The sequence below is a fragment of the Aythya fuligula genome, chromosome 8, assembly GCF_009819795.1.
Source record: "Aythya fuligula isolate bAytFul2 chromosome 8, bAytFul2.pri, whole genome shotgun sequence".
Lineage (NCBI taxonomy): Eukaryota > Metazoa > Chordata > Aves > Anseriformes > Anatidae > Aythya > Aythya fuligula.
Window position 1 is genome coordinate 26601257 of NC_045566.1, and position 23379 is coordinate 26624635.

Genomic DNA, 23379 nt, shown 5'->3' on the forward strand with positions numbered 1-23379 from the left:
CCTCCCTTTCTCCCCTCCCTTTTTCCCTTCCCTTTCTCCCCTCCTCTCCCCGGGCGCGGCCCCAGGCGTTGTCCGTGTCCCCGCTGCCCACCATGCTCCAGCTCCTGCTCCGGGCGCTGCCCGCCGCCGCCTGCGATGGGGGCCGTGAGGGCGAGTCGCGCTACGCCAGCCTCTTCAAGAAGCTGGACCTCAACGAGGACGGCCGGGTGGACATCGCCGAGCTGCAGACCGGCCTCCGCGCCATGGGCATCCCGCTGGGCAAGGAGGCGGAGGAGGTAGGAGCCGGCGGGGCTCGGCCTGCTGCTGCCGCCGTGTTTGTGCTCCGGGACGGCTCGGGGGGGGCTCACGGCGGCTGGGGGTCGCACAGGCTGTGATATGGCCATCAGCCCCGCACAGACCCTGGGCTGTGGGTTCTGCGCGGATCCGCCTGGACTGTTACGTTTCCTTGTCCCCTTTTACCAGTGATGCCTCCTGAGTCACTACAACTGGAGTCACCAAGTGCTGGCACAGCAAATCTGGCCCGTACCTGGGGGAGAAACTCGCGTGTCCTAGTTGTTATCGTGGATGCCTCAGGATCAGAACATGAAGTCGCTTAATGCACGGTTCTCTGGGTGTGTTTGTGCGATAAGGCAAATTGGCAGCTTTTAGGTTCAGCGTTTATCTCTTTAAAAGGTATTGCTTATGGAAGCTGGGGAGGTTGTTTTCAGTGGGCTCCATTAATTTTAAAAGTCGTAACACTCTGTGGGCAGTAAGTTGAGAGCTGGCACTCTGAGGTGTCGGTTCGCTTGCAAAGAAAGTAGGTGGTATCTGCAGCCACATAAGACCTGCAGATTGGGCTCGTTAACAACGTTTGTGCTTAGCCATGTGCTGTTTGCTTTTGTACATCGTTCAGAGGGCACGGGCGTAACGTCCAGGTTTTATGGAGGAATTTGCATTTTGCCTGCACTTGTGAAAATCAGACATAGCTGCAGGTAGGCCAGACAGGTACAGCGGAGGTCTGTGCTGGAGCTGTTGTATCAGTGCTGTTCTTCATTTCAATATGATGACTGATCAGATGGCATTGTATTGCCATACCTACATTAGGCACTGCATAGCTTTGGAAAGAGGGTCAGAAAAGTCAGCCTAAATTTTGGCTGCAATATTCAGGTGTGGTGGGTAACCATTCAATTTCAGTGACCTGATGCTAACCCTGGGATGCGGCCTCTTCTTTCTTCATTACTTGGTCTCTATTTTACCTCTTTATATTTAACTCAGTCTCATATACTTAAGCAAAAGTATCCAACAGGTCTCCAAAGTTGAATGATAGTATTGTGAGAGTGTAAATGAGAGTCCTAAGCGCGCATTCACTTCAGTATTGCTTCTGGTCAAAAGCATCTTAGTGAGTGTGTATCTTGCATTTGCAGACTTCGGTCTGTAAAGCAGGGACAGTCTGTGCTGCTTCCCGTGAGAGCTGTCATGTTACTGGTTGTAGGCCTCACTCAGGCATTGCGGATGCATTGTTGGGAACCTGTTGTGCCAGTTCGACTCTAACAGTGCTTTTTTAACCTAGAGTGAACAGAGGAATAGGTGCCCAGTTTTCTGACAATTAATGGGGATGGTCCTCCAACATAATTTACTGAAAGCCCTGAGACATGGTGTATATCTTAACTTTGGAACAACTTGTAATTGAAATCTCAAGTTATTTTCTCTTATATTCAGTGTGATATTTTCCATTCAAAGTGCAGATCTAAGTATTCGTCAAAGCTTCAATTGGTGCAGGATAAACTGGAAGTGAAACCATGAAATCAATCGAGATAAGCTACACTCCCGTGGATGTAGTGGGGAGCCAAGCTGGCTGTTTTAGTTGCCTGAGAAACACAGAGTAAACAAAGTAAGCTGTGAGTCACGCTACGTGTCTGAGATGGGTGGAAGAATTAGTGCCGCGCACTGCAGCGTTTATGTTCACCATTGTAAACTTAACGATGCACATGATTTTCACTTGAAATGACTTGTTAGAATGAGACCCTCAGTAAGACTTGCCTCCAGTTTCTTTCCTGCCTTTATGTAGCTAATCTGCTTCCTGTGCTCTTCCTTGGGGCTTGAAGCTGCCTTCTACAACTTTTTCCACTTCAAGCTCTAAACTGATGTATAATTCAGTAAAATACTTTTTTACTACTTGGTAAAAAGGCATTTTATTAATAAAATTATGCATGCAATTGTACTCCTTGTGTTTGCAGAGGCAGAATTAGTCTTATAATTGCTAACAACTAATGAGTAAGGAAATAAAACCTGTAAATATTCAATGTGGCTGCACATTCAGCACTACTGATTCAGTGGTTTTATGGGTGTGGGCAGACCTTTGGATGTGCTGAAGAAGAGTAGACTTCAGTTCCTCGTGGCTGAGTCAGGGTTTCAGGCCTTGCACTCTCCTGTTCCCAAATGCAGGTGGGGGGTCAGGTTTCCAGAAATGCTCCTGCGTGTAGTGAGATAGACGTGCTGGGTGGTGTTGGTCACTGCTGGTGGGCAGCGCTGCTCACCCTGGGTAACTGTCAGTAGGCTACCAGGTGGGTGTGAGGTGTTTTCACTGCCAAGTCACTTTGGTCATCTTCAGTCATCACTTTCACAGTGTTATAAATCAGTGTTTGTGCTACTAATATTGCTTTCCTCTCTTCTCTTGAAACAGTACGTAATCCCTTACTGGAAGGAACATGCGTGCATTTAGAAGCTAGCAAGCTGCTATCTGTTTGAGTAATAGACACAAGAGTGTGCTCTTTTCCTCTGACCTTACATCCATTTTCTTGATGGCTTTATTAATGCTTAATGTGTGACGAGACACTCTTCTAGGCAAAGGAGTATTGTAGACATCAAATAGATGTGGTAGGTGTTGGAAGTAGGTCTCGTGGTTCTTCTTGAGGGAAGAATCGTTCTTTTTCTCCATAGAAAGGCTTCATTGCACAAAGTGGCACAAGCTTCTGACTCTGTTCTGCTTGACCTGCCTCCTGTAAGTGTGTGACAGAAAAGTAAGCCACTGAAAAGTCTAAAGTGTGTACTTAGGGGCTGCCAGGATGACTCCTGTTTTATATTTGAGTATGTTACTTGCTAGGAATGGGTAGCTTTGCTGAGCTTTACAAAAGATTCCTGACTTCGTATATTAGCACCTACAAAGAGGGAGTTGATCATGGTGACAGTACCAAAGGGCTCTCTACAAGCCCCGATAGCAGCTATTGTACAGTCAGTTCTGATTAGCAGAGTTGTCTGGTAGAGATACAAAATAGATGCTGGGATCGGATCTCAAATGATCTCATCCCGTGTCTTCAAAATGCAGTGAGTCTCTTAGATGTGAGTACCATACATGGTGTGAGTGGTTATACTATTTTTATTCCCGCTTTCCTTCTGTTGCAATCAATCCTTACAGTAAACCTGCAGGAGGCAAATTCCGTCTTTCACGCTTCAGTTTGTGGTAGAAACAGCCAAGCGTCCACATTCAGGTACTATTTATACATTGAGTCCTGGAGCTAAGAGCAGCAAGATGTTACTGAAATGAATAACTACATTCTGGAAACAATATGACGTTCTTATTTAGACTGACTGTCAGATTTAGACATAAGTCTTGTCATTCCTGGCTACAGTAAGGCTTTAAATGAAAACAAAACAGTGTGATGAGATAACTCACATGAAGGTACAGCGTGATGTAATGGAAACAAGGCCCAAGGAGACTCAATTCTCAGCCATCGGAATACGATCTGCTTGGAGTAGTCAACTGTGTTTATGAGAATTGTAGGCCAGCTATGTTAAAAATACTCGGAACACTTGAAGTGTGTTTCTGCATTTGAAATAAAGGGAACTAAGAATTTTGTCAAGCAGACCAGATTCCTGTGCTGTATCACAGTGCTGCGGTGTGGTGTGAGAGAGACCACAGGTGAGAGCAGAACCAGGCGTGAACGCTGAGCTTTCCTCTGGCCTCCTAAACACTTGAGCTTGGTAGTGCTTCAGACCATGAAACTTACAGCTGTTGTTAGCCCAGCAGCGTATCCCTTTACAGATATTTGTTGAGTAACTGAGCTAAACATAGCCGTTAATATTTTTCCACTGTTTTATTATGCTATTTGCGCTCTTCTTACTTTTGGTAACTTCCCTTACATGGCAAAATTAGGAGGCTAGTAGAGCAAATTAAATGAAGCCTCTTGTTATTTTGCACTTTGGTTAGGAATGTATAAAAACAGCACCAGCTGCTTTAGCAGCTTCTACACAATACCTACACTTAGAAATCATTGCCTTATGTGACATGAAGATTCGCAGTCTGTAGAAGCAGAAATCTTTTGCACTTCCGTGTCTCTCAGTGCCATTTTTTGTGAAATGAAACTTTGTTCTTAATTGTATGCCAAAAACTAATACTGTAGGTTTAGAGTAGGTAGACACCTTCTGCTTTTACAAAAAACAGATGCCCTGTGTTCATTGAGAACTGGCACTACTTAGTTACTTTAAACCTTGCTTTTCAGGTCATAATAGGTGTTAGAAATGTCTCATTATAGGGACCTAATAGTGAAATACCACAGACATCTTCAGTAACATATCTGAGTCTGGCTGTAAGGAAACATTTACGTTGTTACTTGATTTCAACATGCACAACTTCAGAAGCTTTTAACTGATGCATGCTGTAGTCACCAAGTCTCCATATGAAATAGCAAGTTAATGAATTCAAGTTAATTTTCATAACACTTTAAGCATACAAGGATGGAGAAAAAAATGCTTTTCTAATACTAACTTGATAGTTTTTTTTTTTTCTTTTTTCCTTCCTGAACAGGGTGCAGTGAGTGATTCATTCTTGTTGTGCAAGACACAAGAATGCTAGGTACCGAATATGTGAACCCCTCTGCCCACCCTGGAAGATCTCTTAACCACATGTTGAAATGCTTTGCTAAATCACTGTCTTGGGACAGCAGTGTGTCCCAGGAGAAAATGCAAGGTAAAATGCTGGTAAATCTAAGGCGTGTGCAAGCAAGGTAGGGATGCCTGTGCAGTAGAATAGTCTCATTTGTCAGAACAGTTTGTCTACCAAGTATGTTCAGAGTTTGAAAAAAAAGAAGTGTAACTTGCAAGGAATGCTGAATGAAGCTACAAGGGAGGATAGTTTGCATCTCCCATTTATGCCATTTCAGATTCTTGGAATCTAATTCATAGTTGTGAGTTGAGAGTTTATCCAGTTCCTGTGGGAGCAGCTTCTGCAATGCGTGCTGGAGAGCATACCCACAGCTCGCATCTCTTCCTTTTTAGGCTCATTTTATAGAGATGGTTACCTGAGGTGAACCAGTGGGAAGGCTGTGGCTAGCCCTTCTGTCTTGCAAAGAAAAGAAGTGCTCAGGGCAAAGAAGAGGAAGGGGAAGCTGCTCTAGCTGACGGGACCACTACATCTCAGTGCAAAAGTCTGCTGTACGGGGTGGGAGGTGGTGTCAGGGTCTGGCAGGTCACCTGCTTGTTTAAATGCTGGTAGTGTCCTGTGGGAAGGAAGGGAACAAATGGGAACGGAGCATTTCAGTAAGCTGGGGGCTCTTCGGAGGTAGTGCAGACGGCTGTATTGCTCAATGCAGTGTTGTGTAGGTGTTTTTAAACTTACCAGCAGTCTCCTTTGTGTGTTATTTGGGCTCACTGGTCGGGGTGATGTGTGGGCACATCCTGGGACTTTCAGCCCTTTCGCTTTGTTTTGCATTTATCCCTCAATTGATGCATAATGACGAGACTGATTTAAACAATCTTTACTACTGAGTTTTGGGTTATCCTTGTGTCCTGAACTTCTGCAGTCCTGGCATGTATAGGTAGGGAAAGAGCACCATCAAGTTTCAGGATTGTAGGATACGTGTTCAGTAAACAGAGCTGCGTGTGTTTGAGCTACGGCTGAATTTGGCTTGCAGTAGGAGTTGGATAAATTGATCACAAATCGGTAATGGTAGAATGCAGAGTTATATGAATGACTGCCACTAATTGTTTTGGCTCCAAAAGGGGGAAAGAATAGGAAGAGAAAGAAGAAGGGAATGGCAAGGTTGCCGTTGAGATAATCTGCGTAAGATGAATATCAAGTTTTGAAAGAAAATGTGAACTTTCTGAATGTTCAAAGACATGCTGTCCTTACCTTGGTGCTGGTGCATTTTGTGTGTGATTTTGTTAACTGTGCCCTTTGGAGCTCTATTATTAGATCACAGAACAATGAACTGCTAATTGCACCAATTATGAGTCTTTAACTGCTGTTTGTTTTTATTGTGTCTTGTAGGTAGATAGCTTGATAGGAAGCCAGAAATGCCCAGTAACTTCTTGATGGATCACTTCCTGTTAAGTACTCTTTACGTTGTCTTAATTAGCTGAAATAACAAGCTAAAGAATAGCTGATTGGCAATCAGTTGTACTGAGTAGCCCCACCTTCCACGTACAATTGAATTTTGTAACCAGAAGAATGTGAAGGCTTATCCAGAATACAGGAGTAATTGCGACACATAACATCAATGTTGAACTGTGAATTAAGAAGAAAAGGGTACCTAAAAGCACTAAGACTTGTATTATCTTATGTTCTCTTTCTTTACACTATAGCTATGAATGTGTTAAAGTTCATAACTTTGGCACAGAGTAATTTAATAACACATTGGGATGCTTATGTGTGTTCAGTATCTTTAGGTGTATCTAAAGCTTGTCCATAACTTCCCTGATTTTTGTCGACAGACCTGCTGGCTTAGGTTTATACAGCCAGAGGAGTAGAAATTAAGCACTGCAGTGTGCTGTATGTAATACAGAAATTGTAAAATAAATTTCTTCTGTGTTTTGGCTTTTTGAATTGGTGTTGCACTGCTGTGCAAGACTTCAAAAGCAGCTGCATTAACTGACTACAGAGCAGAAAACAAAAGTAACAGAACTGCTTTTAAAAGGCAGCAACGTCATGACCAAATAGGCCAGCACGAGTATTCCAGTCTGTACGTGTGAGGGCCCTAAGTGTTAACAGGAGAGAACCTAAATCATCGTCTTAGTTCTGTAATTCTTTGTGGTCACTGTTTCATTGTACGGTGGGTTATATTTATTGCCTCGGGGTTAAAGTTTTCGCATGAGAAAAGAAATGGCACACCTTGAAAAAATAAACCATTTCCTTTTGGGGCTGGGCCTGCCTAAAGGTGAAGCGATTCCAGGGTGAGCCTGTAAGAACAAACGGCAGGGTTTAGGAGCCAGGCACGCTCAGCATGGTTTCCCAGGGCTCCAGTGCACGGGCTGGCAGCTGGGCTGGTTCCTGCTCGATTGTTGGAAACGCACCCACGTTACAAGGCATCCAGTTCCCCGACAGAGAAGTTGGTGAACCAGGAAGCGGCACGATGACAGGTGGCTGTGACGGTAAATCCTGGGACCTGGCACTGTATGAAATGCAGAGCAGCAGAGTCTGGTTCCTCGCTGAACTTCAGTGAGGGTGACCAGACGCTGGAGTAGGCTGCCTGGGGAGGGGAGGCTGTGCAATCTCCACTCTTGGAGGTGTTCAGGAGTCGGATGGACCTGGTCCTGCTCCCCCTGATCTCGTTGGACTGAATTTTTCCATGATGCTGTGGATGGGCAGCTTGCATCTGGGCGGTGGTGTCAGGCTGCCCGCAGAACCCAGTGTCTGCCCCCTGCCTGTGCCCACGCAGCCTCCCGAGTGGAAGGCAAGCTCTCTGAGCATGCCTGTTCATTCCACAAATTGGCTCATTAGGGGTTTTAATCTGAAGCTTTAAAACCCACGTAAATAGTGCATTTTTTTTAGACTGTAAGAAGCTTTTGTTTGTATGAACTTTATGTTCGTAGTGTGAGGAAATAGGCACGTGCCTGCTGAGGTACAGCACGCATTTTGTTCCCTGTTCCTTTGTTCAGCTGCACTGAGGGTGGTTGACGCTGGCCTGAGGTGTGGAAAATAACTAAAACCAAAAGTAGGGAACAGAGAGTGAGCTTGTGCTCATCCTTTTCTAGTTGTTGCAGTGTAAAACCTGCTTATTTGGCAGATAAAATGGAAGGTGCCCCCCTTCACACACACTGATCGCCAGCTCTCTAAGCCTCCTAGGAATTTCTGTTTTCTTTGGCTTACATCATCCTTAGCAGTGGAGGTTTTGCAATTGGAATTTAGCTGAGATTTTGTCATTTCTCTGAGCCAGAACAACACTTCCCATGCTTTATATTTTCGTGTGCTTCAGATAGCAGCAGGGAATGTCAGCAGTTCGTGTTGGGTAGAACCAGCTCTGTGTGTGTGACTGCCATGGACACTGCCCGTTCTCTGCTGCTTGTGAGAGCCTAGCAAGGCACCAGCGTCCTGTGGTGCCTTTTTTAATGGATTTATTTTTTAAATGGTTAATCTGTTAGCTTTTTTGTTTAATTTCTTACTGGAAGGACGTAGTCAGGAATGCATGTACTTGAGTACCCATAAACTATTTTTTGGTAAGGCAAGGCATGAGATAAAACTGAATTGATGAGTGTATTTGTGTTGACAAGTTATTGGTAGAACTGGCAAGCTGGACTTGAGAACATATTAAGATCAGTACTGCAGAAATATGTTTCTAGGCTGAAATCAGACACTTATCTGAATATGCAATATCTTGCATCTATTTTACTGTGCATAACTTGCTGTATTATGGGAGGTAAATAATTTGCCCTATATTTCACTATGGTGTACCACATAATCCTCTGCTTTTTTAATTGGGAATTATTATTATTATTTTTTTTAAGATTAAATGTTAAAGTTCTCTTTTTAGTAGAGGAGTAGGAAAAAAAAAGATGCAATATAAATGTATGTAGATGTTTTCAAAAGTCCCCAGACACCTACAACATGTACACCAGTGTTTTTAGCTTCCTTTATGTTGCATTTTTGTAGGCTAGGTCTTTTTGGACTTGGTTCTTTTAAGGACTTATGCTGACTATAGTGGAGTAAACAAAATTATGTAAAAACAGATACTGCAAATTAGAACAGCAATGCAAATCTTACTTTATTCAGAAACTACAGCTGTGCAAGGCAGTTCGAAGAACAGAAGGTATTTTGAAGACTTCTTAATATATGCTGTAAGCATACTCTGAAGTGCTCAGGAACTTGCTGCAACTCAGTGGAGAAATTCTGCTCTCAGGTTTGTCTCCTACCTCGTACAGCCCTGGTACGGTGTGCTGGCCCCTTAGGATTTCACAGACTCAGCAACAACACAGGAACTCGTGCCCATGTGATGAGGTGTGGCATAACTTCCCTTAAATCTTCTGTTTTAGAGCAGGGGTTTTGTGGTGGCCGTGCCTCCTGTTTCCTTGTGTCCTGCTGGATGTGAGAGAGGATGGGAGGTGCCTGTTGCAGCAGTGCTTGCAGCAGTGCTGCTTGGCCTTTCCTCTCCTGACCCCGGCTGCTGGCTCTGCAGGGCTTTCTTTTTTTTTTTTTTCTTTTATTTATTTATTTTTTTCTTGGAGTATCTGTTGCTGTGGCTTAAAGCCCCTGCTAGTAAATCCTGTGGAGCTTATTAGCCTCGGCTTCGCTGTTCTTGGGGCTTTACCTCTGAAGACCTACTTCAGTGGTTACAGACTGATGCTCTGCGGGGTTGCTGGAATTTCCCTTTTTTCCTAAAGTATGTTTTCACACAGGAAGATGACAGACCTTTCAGGTGCTTTGTTAATGAAGGGAAAGTATATGCCCAGGCAGCCGTGCCACACCCCTTGTCTGTATTTCAGGCCTGTTTCCTGCTGTGCTGTCAATCCTTTATCATACTCAACTCATAGTTAATTTTATATGTAGGTGTTTCTGATCCGCAGGCCTGTTACTAGCAAATGCATGCATAAGTGGAAAAAAACTATTTGTATTTGCTACAGGTTCGTTGTAGTGTGTTTGTATGGTGTGTGGTGTTTTATGTGTGGTGTGTGTTTTGTTCTGTTTATTTTCTGTCAGGCCTTAGGCTTTCCTTCCCAAATGCTTAGGGGTGGAAGTGCTAGTCAGGTAAGACCCTAGTACAAAAAGTACTACACTTAAGGTCAACACTTCAATATTTAATTGCTATTTATACTGTTGTCTTTATAATTAGAACACAAGACACAAGTGAAAAGGGTAGTTAAAACTACTTAATTTGACTGGAATATTATCGACCCTGTATACAGCTAGAAAGTCGGAGGTCTAAAATTGTTCTTTTTAGTGATTTTGTCATGTCCACCAAGCCCTACTCCACAAATAACTTGGTCCCTTCAGGTGTAACGTTCCAGTGCTAGCAAGAAACCTTAAAATCTTTGAATTGAAAAGTTTCAGAAATAATAAATAATGCTTTCTTAAAGCTATCTTTGCTGCTGAGAGTTTTCTGTCTTCATGAAACTACTGGGAGTGTGTTTAATGCTGGAAACAAAACATGGTTCTGAGGTATATGCTTAGGTATTTTCCTGATTTGACTCTCAAAATGACCAATATGATACTTCATAAGCCAGAGTTTTCTTTATTTTGTGAGTTTCTATAGCCTGGAAAATCAAAATGTTAAATTTTCTCTCAACAGAAGATCTTTAAGGCTGGAGATACTAACCAGGATGGGCAGCTAGATTTTGAAGAATTTATGCAGTATCTTAAAGATCATGAAAAGAAAATGAAACTGGCGTTTAAGAGCCTGGACAAAAACAATGATGGTATGCCTTTATTTTATGTGTTGAAACATTGTTTGAAGAAACTACGTATTAAAAATGATTTTAATTTATATTATTTGTCTAAACTGGAGACCACAAATTGTGTTTGAAACCTCTACTTCATTCCTTTAATAAGAATGTAGTTATTGTGTACTATAGGTAGCAATAATAATTATAGTCATTTTTATTATCTTCCAAGTTGGTTGATCTGTGGATCTTTGCTTTCCAGATAGGAATGTCCTTGTATTTTATCCATGTATCTATTAAACTATTAGCTATTAACTTACTGGATGTTTGCATCTCATTTAGCTGTATGATTTTAATTTACTTAACTTTGCTCGGTCCTGATAGTGTATAATAAAGATGTATCATCTCTGTTTAAAATTTAAATCATTTTTGCTCTTGTGTAGGTGCTATGATTTAATTCAATGAGCTGCAAGCGTATGAAGTTCAAAGTTTTAAATGTGTATTATTTTTCTTTTAATGTTTCAAGGAAAAATTGAAGCATCAGAAGTTGTCCAGTCCCTCAAGATACTGGGTATAAACATTTCAGAAAAACAGGCGGAAAAGATCCTGCAAAGGTCAGGAATTGTCATTTCTTAAAATATTTTTGAGCTTCTTTGTATTCTTCGTAAGAACATTTTCTAATTCACAGAACATAATAATTGAATGGGATTATAACTTGGAAAGATTGTTGGAAACTTCAGTGGCACCTCTACAGTAATTCTTGCATATTCCATCTATTCTTGGGTTATATGAAGTCTGACCACTGTTTTAGCATCTGGTTATAGGAGGGGAATGTTTATGCCTCAGTTTTTTGCAAATGTTGTTGATAGAATCAAGTGTTCTATATTTTTAAATGGGAAAATGTTAGATACGCTTGTCTAAGAAGCACATGATATTGAAAGACCATGGCAGATCTATCCTTTAAGTCTCCATGTCCAGTCTACAGACGGCATCACTGTGATGGCCAGTATTTAAAAACAAACACACACAGACTCAACGCTGCTGCCGTTGCCTTACCTGTTTTGGTTCAATTTCTTTTAGTATTGATGCTGATGGGACAATGTCAGTAGACTGGAATGAGTGGAGAGATCACTTTATGTTTAACCCTGCTACAGACATTGAGGAAATAATTCGATATTGGAAACATTCCACTGTAAGTTGAACTTCTATTTTTAATTCAGTCTAGCTCTTAAATTAATTTCTGCTGCGATAAGTTGCAGTATTGAGTATAACAGCTTCACAGTTGTATTTCATAGATTTAAAAGATTGGTTTTCCTTTTTTCTTACTGACCTCTCGTTTACAAGCAGGATGGTGTCATTTGAGTTTCTTTAGAACAAGAACTCTTTCTTCACCTAAATTTTAATGCCAGTGTTTCCTAGGAAAAAATCCTCTTCTTCCTTTGAAGATACTCCACAGAAAGATACTAACCACAGTATTAAATCTTTTTTTTTTTTTTTTTTTTTCATATTACAGTACATTTGTATGTTTCACCACATCAAGAGCACAGAACACATGTAGATTTCATTACCTTGAAATTGCAAGTGTCATTATCGGTGACTTTCTATGCTATATGTTCTCACATTTATTATGTTATGGAATTTGATTGAAGAATGACAGGGTGTACAGCAACAAGCAGGTCATTATTTTAAGTTACTATTGAACAGAGCTCTTAATGCCTTAGTCACTGACTTTTAAGAAGCAATAATACAGTAAATAAGCCAATAATAATCGAGGTTGCTTAGTATCCTTCCTGTAAATGGAAGGATAAACCACATAGTTATGGAATAATTCATAATGTTAGGTAAAGACAGATTTGAGTATAGTGACACCATTTATATCTTGAGGGATCAGTCAGCATTTCTGTAGTAAAATTCAGTTTGAGACATGAAAGTTTTGAGCAGTTCACATTGTACAAACTCATTTCAGAGATGCTTGACAAAAGGGAGTCAGCTCCCTGTTTGCTGAGGGAAAACCCTTGGAGCACTGCTGTGAGATAAGGTAGTCCTGCTCCCAGCTTGTTTAGTGAAACATACTTTTGCTGTAATAATATGTTTTCTGCCACTATTAAATTTTTTTGTGACATGGAATAGCCTCTGTTATCCCCAAGGAAAATGTTTAGGTGTCTCTTCTGACTGCGACACTGGAAGATCACTTGACCCAGTTATCACAGCAAGCAAAATCCAGCCATACAGTAGCACAGCTGGTGCTTCAGATAAGAGCAGATGTGAGACCTCACATGTCTGGCTGTCATTCACTGTTTTTTTTAATTGTAAGATTGCTGTCACTCTTCTTAGCAGACAGCTGCGTTGGCATAGAAGTATTATGATAGCTGTGGTGTTCTGTTACAAATTCCCCCTAAATTTAGCTTTAACTTTTGATTTTCTTAGTCTTCATGTTAAAGTTGCATTTGGGACTAAGTAGATGTAAGGTTTAAACTCTGGTAGGTATGTGTAATATCTGTAAGAACCCTGAATCTGTATTTTAAGAGTTCTAATTGTTCTTTTGATGACTTAATTTGTGGTTGAGTAACTGAAGGCACCTTGCTTGGAAACAGCGTCAGAAAGATGAAGGGATTTTCTCATTAATCTATTTTATATTCAATATCCAGACAAGTTAGGTCTTTCCTTCTTTGTACAGTGGATAAATGCATAAACTGCATACTGCAGTTCTTAAATTTCAAGTGAGCAAGACAGAATAGTCTACTTAACAGACAGTGAACTCAGCATAAATAAGGTGTAGTGTCCGAAATCAACATTAGCCATAGTTTAAAACAAAAAGTTTTTGTCAGTTAATATGCTTGCTGGTCAGTACTTGTTATCAGTTATTAAAACATTCTTGCTTCTTTATAGGCTTAATTTATGCATAATACTGGCTTTGCATCATCTAAGGTGCAATTTTTCTCTTTTGTTATTGTTATAAGTTACATGGAGAGCAAAGATTGCTTTTAAGAGATACATAAAATTACTACAGGTTTTAGCAATAAAGCTGTCCAAGGCATAAGACTGTGGAATGTTCTTCTCTGATCAAGTTGAATAGTCATGCACACATGCACCTGGTAATGACATGTCAAACTTTTATAGCTGAGTAAAAGTCATTAATATGTATTTCAGAATAATTGATAATGAGAGGCAACTTAATAAAGCAGTCAAATTCATCATTTTGTAAGGTAATACACAACAGCTGCTGGGAATTTAATATTCTGATATATCAGCTATAAAAATGTTACTTTAAAATGTCAGGGTGAGGGGAAAATTCCTACATATTTATTCATAAATTACTGTGAGAGTGAAATCTCTTGTTAGCATCCTTAAGAGATTACCAAACTAATCCTAGAAGACTGTCCTGCGAAAGGTTAGAATCACCATGTAGGCATTAGTGCTCGCTGAAGAGATTTACAGATCATGACAGGATGTCTTTGTTTGGGATATACTCAGGACGGAAATTTGTCATAATTTTTAAAGACGATGGTGCAGTCTTTGAAATGGTGGGTCCGTGGTGTTATTGCTCAGTAGAAGTATTTAAGAATGCTGTTAATTGAATAACAGTAGCAATCCATAGCAAGTTGATTTTAGAATGTAAATTATGTTTTATCTATTTTGTACTGGCATTTTTATTTACGTATTCTCAGGTTCTAGGCCAATTTGGAATTAGAACTGTTGATAAAGTTGAGATGGTAGAATAAGATGTTCTTTTTTTTGCATCTGTTTTCTTTGGATTCTAATAGGTGCTGGATATTGGAGATAGTCTGACTGTTCCAGATGAGTTCACAGAGGAAGAGAAAAAGACTGGGCAGTGGTGGAAGCAGCTATTAGCAGGAGGAGTGGCAGGTGCTGTCTCTCGAACAGGTACAGCACCATTAGATCGCCTTAAAGTGATGATGCAGGTAGGTGCAATATTTTAAGTTCTCATTTGTCTCCATTGTATCATTTCAGTTTTTAGAGTAGATAGAGAAAGATGGTGGCCAAATACAATATCTGAATTCTGAAGGTCTAGCTGTGTTTCCACAGTTTCAGTACTTTGTGTCCATAAGACTCTTTTTTGTTTTCGCACAGTGATATTGGCAAAAATACAAGCAAAGTATTATACTGCTTGTGCAATTAATATAATATTTTCAATAGTGAATATGGTTTTGCTAGTTCATTTAAGCAATGACAGGCTACTTAGGTGGTGAGTTTTACAGCCTAATCAGAGCACTGTTCCTTACTGTGTTTTTTTTTTTTTTTTTTTTTTTTTTTTTAGGTTCATGGTTCAAAGTCAAACAAAATGAATATAGCCAGTGGTTTTAAGCAAATGTTGAAAGAAGGTGGTGTCCGATCCCTCTGGAGGGGAAATGGTGTGAATGTTGTGAAAATAGCTCCTGAAACAGCTATTAAGTTCTGGGCTTATGAACAGGTAAGATGCTAAATCAGGAATGAAAATAATGGTATAAAAAATACTGTATCGTTCTCACTGTTTGTCATTTGCACTACTGTATTGTACGGGAAGGAGTTCTTATGGGTGGGGATTTTACCATTGCAATTTAGACTGACTTTCTGATTTCAAATAGTCTACTTTTTCTGTTAATAGAATACTTAGTTTGCAGATTTTGCTATTATATTATAAGCAGTATAAATAAATTGTCATTAAGTTTTAACTGTCCTCCCATTTTTATAGCTTTATATATAGTGAAAACGACCAAAACCCCGACGCATTATACTAACTGAACTTGTACAGGGTTCTGTTTAAGTCAAATATCTTGGTTCTGTATAAGATGCCCTTGTCCTGGATTTCAGAGTTATATTTACCTCTGAATCAGCTTTACACATCATGTTAAGGCCTAATCTTCCTTTGGAAAATGAGCTCCAGTTCTGCTGTAGCTAACCGATCTTTGTTTTTCATCTACTTGCCTCAAATAATACTCAAGTAACATATTGTACGTTTTTGTACAATTATAAAATCAAACCAACAAAAAGTCAAGTAAATTTTGGGGTATCACACAACTGAATGGCTGAATTCCATAGGGAAACTTTGAGCACACTGTTAATCTTGCTGAGCCTTTTGGGAGCTGACGACGGTGCATTCTTGAATGATGGCATCTGTCTTGAATGAAACAATATGCAAAGCTCTCTGGGAGCCTCTGAACAATAAACATAATGTAAAGGATCCTTGCATGTTAGTGTTCTTGTTAATCCCTGATGACAGAGTTGGAGCAAGCATAATGCAAAGTTTGCCGGTTTAGTAAATACAACTATTAATACGCACACAATGCAGTTTGAAAAGACATTTTGTACTGTACTCTTACCTCTTGAGGTTACTCTTGCATCTGCTGAAAAGCATGCAAAGATGATACTTATTTTATGTACTATATCTTTACAGTATAAGAAGATACTCACTAAGGATGATGGAAATCTAGGCACTGTTGAAAGATTCGTATCTGGTTCTTTGGCTGGGGCAACAGCACAAACTTCTATTTATCCCATGGAGGTTAGTAACAGGAAATCTGCTTCCATTGGAGACGCCAAATGTTCAGCATTTTTACTCTTCAAAGTATTGGAATTCCTATATCCTAACTTATTTTTACGTTGTACTTCCTTTCAGAATTTCAGTGCTAGACACTAAAGAATATGCTGTGTTGTAATTGATACCTCTCATTTTTCTGTATGTGTGGATGTCTTTTTTTAATTAAATTTACTTCTTAATATATACGGGGAATTCAGGTGATGGTGTCATTTACCTCTGTATGTGAGCCTGAACCTTGGGTTATTGTATTTTGTGTGATTGTACCTTCTGATACTTGCTATTCGGGTGTGTCTCTCTATAGAGCAAAGTTTAAATGTATCTTTGCAATCTTGTCCAGGAAAAGAAATCCTGTAATGCATTTAAGATTAAGTACACGTTAAAGGCAGTTTCTGAATTCGGCCTAAATCTTTCCTACTATATATGTAACCAAGGAATGATCTTCCCTGTAACAGATAGGAAGTTGTTGCATTGTGATTTGGGAGCTGGGTCAGATCAGGAGATCAGTTGGGAAGCAGAATAAAACAGCTACAGCTGAGGCATGGTGGATTAAATGGTCTTTCCTCTGTAGAACGTATTTGTATGTAGTACTATGTATGTTGCAGTTTAATTAGCATTAAAATATGAACTGCCGTAGGGTAGCAATTTCACATCCTGCTTTTTTCATTAGAAATACAAAGTATTTCCTTATTTTCTTGTTCCTTAGAACATATATTTTTGTGCAAGTAACTCGAATGTATGTTGGGGCTGGCATTAAACCAATATCGACATCAAAATTTTGAATTAATTTAAAATATAACCTAAATACTTTTCCATAAGGAAGGGTGTCAGTTGTAATATAACCTACCTGTTTTTATTGCTGGCAGTGATAATTTTATTTTATTTTTTTTTTAACTCTATCCTTGTCATTAGAGCTGCTGAGTCACAGGTAGCCTGAGTACAGAGATGGCTACGTTATAGGATTAACTGAAATGTTAGGTTGAACATCAGAAATAGGCTGGTCAATAGAGAAGTGATCTGTTCTACAAGGTAATATTCCCATATACTGTCCTGGAAATGCTTTTTACTTCGAAGTAAAAGAAAAAAAAAACTCTCAGGAAACTCCTGAGGAAGCTGCAGTCTTAAGAGGTTTTAAAGTAGGCCAAATTCTTGCTCATAAATTCTATCTGTGGTTTCTTTTAGATACTGTTTTTCATTTCTTTGTCCTAAGATGCTGTATAGACACATTTTATTATTAACCTGATGTTGGGTTTCATTAGTGAAAAGCAATCTTTATATACCTTAAGTACTTCTCACAGGGTCGTGCCTTTTGAAAAACTTCCTCAATGTGCTCTGCTGTTTGTAGATCAGAAGTAAGACCTGCTAGTATGTGAATGCTCTCACTTTTTCTTCAGCTAATGCTTATGTTAAATATTGTCTACACTGATGCCTTCAAATTGATTAAAATCTGCTTGTTTTAATCAGGAAGATAAAGGTAAAATGAAACTTTAAAAAAAAAAAAACAAACAAAAAACAAAACATGTTCCATCATATTTTCATTTTTTTGACTAAGTTGTAATGTAGTGTATGTTAGTGTGTGCTATTCTGCAGTAATGATAAAATCTGAAGAAACTGCTAGCCAGGCCTCAACAGCAGTCACAACAATGGAGACCTGAAGTACCAAAATGCAAAGCAGTTCCAACAGATACATCGTGTTTTTCTGTATTTACAAACTACCATAATGAAAAGGTATGTAATTAAGGCTACTGTTTTTTCCCTTTCAGGTTTTGAAGACCAGATTGGCTGTGGGTAAAACTGGGCAATATTCTGGGATGTTTGACTGTGCTAAGAAGATCTTGAAAAGAGAAGGTTTAAAGGCCTTCTACAAAGGCTATATTCCTAACATTTTGGGAATAATTCCTTATGCTGGCATTGACCTTGCTGTTTATGAGGTGAGTTTAATCACTGAATTATGTAGCTTTTACTAGTTAATTTATGTAAAGTGTGAATGTTCTTTAGTCAGATCTGTATTAGTCAGATTTGTGATAGGCTTGTAGTATTGCAGTTGCTATCAATTTGAGATAAAAAAAAACGAGGACTTCCATTGGATTTTACTTCTAAGACTTTTCTTTTTTGCCCTTCCTGAAGGGAGTACAGATGGGTTCTTACATGCAAGTTCCATTTAGCATGCAGGGCTCATTTCTTTCACTGGATCAATCAAGAAACCTGCTAAAAAGGAGCCGTTGCGTAGACTTGGGCGATACAACTCTCTTGCGTAACTAAATGACCCAGTTGGATTGGAACGCACCCCTTATATAGCCAACCTGAGTCAGGTTTTTACCTGACTGATAGGAATATGTTACGTATTTTACAGCTTTGCACATTTTTTGCCATCTTCTCTGATTTGTAATTGGGTTATAGTAACTTGTATTATGTATGCATCTGTTCCTGCCACCAGAATTCTTTGTAGCTGACGTGTAGTTGTCCTGAGGAGTTTGAAATACCATTTCCTTTAAAGATGAACTGACACATCTTACACCCATCATCACGAATTAAAATATTTTTATCTACTTTAGGTGCTAGGAGTTGTTACTTAGCACATTTTGAAACTTATGTGCATAGACTAAATTTTTTCTAGTCTAGACAAATCTTGTTGTGATATTGCAGTAATACTAATCAGCAGAATTACTTGTGCGAATGTTTCAAAGCAGTATGGGAGTTCTGTCCTACAGTTTGCATCTGTACTTCTGCATGGAGTAACATACCCAGCTGTGTGAGCTTTTGGTACACCCTGTGGAGTGCTGGGTCGTTCCCACCCCCCTTTCCCAAAGTCTAAACTGGTCTAGACTGCTGCTGCCTGTTGCCGTGGCTGGATATTTAAGGATTTATCTTCTAGGCACTAGCTGTTGTAGTCTGGTTCAAGTCAATTCCTGTGTGTGGAGGTATTTACCTCTACACTTTACACTTGCCCTACAAGTGGTATTTTTAGTGAGTTTGATGCTTTTCTGGTTTGAACCCATAACGAGTCTTATAAATAAACGTGTTTATTTACTTTCTGGAATGCAAGTATCTCGTCTTACTATTTAATCTTATATCTTGACAGCTCTTAAAGACTACATGGCTAGAACACTATGCATCGAGCTCTGCTAACCCAGGTGTTTTTGTACTGCTGGGATGTGGCACTGTTTCCAGTACATGTGGGCAGCTAGCCAGTTACCCTCTCGCTCTTGTCAGAACACGCATGCAGGCTCAAGGTGAGTCCCATTGTACTGAAAATAATTTGTATGATCACATCAAAATGGTACCATTTGTGATGGCTGCAACAGGAATGTGGGAGTAAAAAAATAATAATGGAGGCAGGAAAAAAATACTTGAAAAAGCAAGGATTATCTGGAAAAGTCTTAACAGTAGGTGTTTGTCCCTGTTGCCCATCACTGTTCTTTAGCATACTGGATTCAAATGTAATGTTACAGACACTGGTGTTCTGTGTGTTGGGAGACCCACATTCCATGCAAGATGTAGAGCTCCTGCCATAGCCTCAGAATTCTATCATAAAAGTTAGAAGAGGGTTTCCTAAGTTTTAGTGGCAAAATGAAGAGTACTTTGATCATGCTGTGAATGTTTACAGCAATGTTTGCTCTGGAGTACATTTCAGAAAGACAATTTCATAGTAAAGATTCTTGCTTGATAAGTTTGTGCACAGACTAATAATAGGAGCAAGAAGAGTATAGGAGGACGGTGCATTTCAGTTGGATTTAGATGCATGGATCTCAAATGTCTGTGCATTAAAGAGAGATGTCACTGTGAGCATAGAAGTTCTAAACGATGACCCTAGAATTGATAGGCTCACTACCCAGGTGTTTAATACTTAAGGATTTTTAATATTACTAGAACTGTTGTATAACACTATCTTCTTGTTCTAGCCTCGGTGGAAGGAGCTCCACAGCTAAACATGGTCGGTCTCTTTCAAAGAATTATTGCTACAGAAGGAATCCAAGGACTTTATCGGGGCATAGCCCCTAATTTTATGAAAGTGCTTCCAGCTGTCAGCATCAGTTATGTTGTATATGAAAAAATGAAACAGAATTTGGGAATAGCATGAAATGAAGGAAAAAGGTGAGATGTTTCTAATGTTGTTGGAAACACCAGAACAAAAATGATTTCTCAAACCGTCTCCTCTTACAATTAGAGACAGACCTTTGTGGAGAGGTGCTGCAACTTCTGTTTTTGTGCTGAAGAGGGGAAAATCTTTCTTAATTTGTAATTCACCGTTTCTAAATAACATTTCTAAACCTATATTGCACTTTAATGTCACTGAATTGAGAAAAAAAATCAAGAACCTGTATCTTTAAATCAATCATATGTTTATATTTTCAGGAAATCATGCATATTTTACTTACGGGCTTTTTTTTCTTGTATTTGTCTTCTCTAACTATGTATTTGGCTCAGATGAAACCAAAGGTAGGAGAACTTTGTATTGCCTCGATAATGAACAGATGAAAGTGACTTTCTGTTTTGTCATGCTGCCTATATTCAAGCAATTCACAGGCAACATTTTGCACTTCTAGAAGTAAGCACTTACTATTGTTATTTCTGAAGATTTAATCTAAGTTCTGAAAAACATGACCTTGAGATATAGAAAGGAATGGAGTAACACATTCAAGTGTAGCCTGCCACCTTTATCTTCTAGCTAACCTTTTTAATTAAAGTCTGAGAGCCTGAGAAATTGTTGTTCCACAGTATCAAGAATACCTCACTTGATTTGCATGGTATTTTTGTAATACAATCAGTGATTTTCATATCTTGCTTAGTTGGACCTGATTTCCATTGCACTTGTAAATGCTGTTGTGACAAGCTTTGGGTTACAGTTGTATGTTTTTTTTTTTTTAGGATCATAATATACAGAAACAGAAAAAGCTAATGAGTTACTGATTTATTTTTTTTTCTTCATACAAGTGCAAGTTACTATTTAAAAATAGGGTGAAGGATCCAGTATTAAGTTAATAATGAATTATTTATTGGCTGTATTAGAAGAAATAGACTAAATTAGTCAAGAACTCAGAGCTCATCATAACTGCCTTGAGGAGAGAAACACTTCTCACTTTGGATTCGCCATTTCTTCCCTTATTCTGAGGGTTACAGTCCACTGTGTGCTTGTAGCCAGTAAGGGATTACATTATTATGTAAAGGTTTTTCGGGATCACCATGTGAGGTAAATCTGCTTTCCTCCACAGTTATCTATGTACTGTGCATGCTGACTGTTTTTGTGAAATTTAGGTCATAAAATACTGAAATATTTTGTCCAAGTGACCAAATGGAACCGTGGATCTCAGGTGCCCATCAGATTCATGTTAATGAAGCAACAGAAGCACACGCAGAGAACTTGGTAGTATTGGGAGACAGTTCCTCCTCAAAAGCCAAAGCAGCACTTCCTCAGTGCAGAAAGTAGGATATTCCATGTATAAGCAATTCCCAAGTGACTTCCTTTTTTTGGAGATGGGGGGTGGGTTTGGGGCTGGTGATGTGACATTTCAGTTGCTTTTGGGCAACATTGAGGTAGAGTAACAATTACTGCTCAACTCTCTTCTTACGCTCTTTCTGCAGCTTGTGTGGTGTCTTAATCCCAAATTTACTAAGATCATCTTTATACTTGACCTTCTAAAAGCCACTTCTCTTAGACCACTTCCTGAAATCGGATTACTGCAGGAAGAACTTTCTTCCTATGCTAAATTCCTGTAAGGTCTTTGAGGATCTGTGTGTGTACACACACAACTAAACACCCATGAACAGCTGCTGCATATATAGTGTGTATATATACACACACACACAAGAAATTAAGCACACAGGTAACTGCCCCCTTTAGGCCATATTCTTCAGACAACAGGTCAGATATAAATCTGTGCTTCCATGGTTGCAGTTTATATTCCATAAACCAATATGAAACTCCATAAGATTCATGCTATAAACGTTTTATCAGATTTTAGAAAATGGCAGCTTTAGCTGTGTCTTTTGGCCTTCAATTTAGGGAAGCCTTTGATATTGCACATTTAAAAAAAAAAAAAAAATCATTGTATGAAAATCATCATCCATGTACACAAAGCCTTTCTGATCTGAATGTTTCTTGGTCTTGCCAATATCTTTTGTATTTTTATGGGATTTGTGATATCAGTTTTGTTCCCAACTATTTTGTCTGACTGTGACCAATGAGCCAATGTATTGCATGTGTGATATGGAGATGACTTCAGAAGTGTGTATCTTCTAGACTTGATTCATTTTGTTTATAGTGTGCAAGTGCCATTGCGAATATTGAAAATTATGTTGGTGATGTTTTCAAACATGGAAAAATGGAGTCGTCTTCAAATTTCATTTTGCATTGTGTGCCTCTTTGACCGTGTTCAATTGTGTATTCTTTGTCTCTTAAAAAATGAATGTTTACCTTTTTAGCTCAAACTACCAGTTTCTAATAAATGTTCATTTCCTTATTTGGTTCGAGTGTGCCAATCTTTCTCATGACCCAACAGATAGATGACATTTCTTTATTGCACTGCATGCATACTATTCACTGTCAAAGGTGATTCATCTAATGGTGTTATAGAGACTAGCCTATATTTTACTATTATGTAATGTATGAAAACCTGCTTTGAGATTAAGAAAAATATTCACAGTTAATAGTCATCCTCTTAAAACACTATTTCGTTGATGAATAGAAGATCAAATAATGATCAACATTGTCTTCTTGCTCTTTGGACAATCTAACACCACAACTGCCATCTGCATGACAGAACTCTTGATAATCTGTGTTTGTGTTCTTCATATTTATCTTCTTTGTTAATCTTTCTTCTTCAGTAAAAGGATCAGTATAAAACATTTTCAAGGTAATTGTCTTAATTTACATGTGTAGCATATCTATCATACTAAAAGTGTGCTCAGTAGCTAGCTTTGACAACTCCATATGAGTTTTCCACAATGCTTTCCCATGTTAAAGATCACTGTAAACAAGCTAAGGGAGGTTATTCTTAACTTTGACTCCTGCAAATATTCTTCTTGTAACAAATCGGATTTAGAAGCTTCCTTTTGTGTAGTGGAAGAAATACATGCTGTGTGCTATTCTTGACTATGAAAAAATTGACATTTCTTTCTACTTGACGCAAGAATGATATTAATTGGAAACTATCTGCAGAGGCTGGGTTGTTGACAATCGCTCTCTTAGAGTGATGAGATGTTAAGATGTGCTCTCAAGATGTCTGAGTTAGATGGTTCTACCCATTCCCATTAAAAAAAAAAAAAAAAAGAAAAAT

At 39.1% G+C, this 23379-nt stretch overlaps 1 protein-coding gene across 1 annotated transcript; it reads left to right on the forward strand.

Moving 5' to 3' along the window:
• The first annotated feature begins 32 nt into the window (after positions 1 to 32).
• On the forward strand, positions 33 to 20976 carry SLC25A24 (solute carrier family 25 member 24). Its single transcript, XM_032192335.1, has 10 exons — positions 33 to 275; positions 10476 to 10602; positions 11093 to 11180; positions 11647 to 11758; positions 14331 to 14489; positions 14846 to 14998; positions 15962 to 16069; positions 17866 to 18033; positions 19185 to 19335; positions 20005 to 20976. Exons 1-10 carry the CDS (start codon positions 93 to 95, stop codon positions 20181 to 20183), a joined length of 1428 nt encoding a protein of 475 aa, XP_032048226.1. The 5' UTR covers positions 33 to 92; the 3' UTR covers positions 20184 to 20976.
• The last annotated feature ends 2403 nt before the right edge of the window (positions 20977 to 23379 follow it).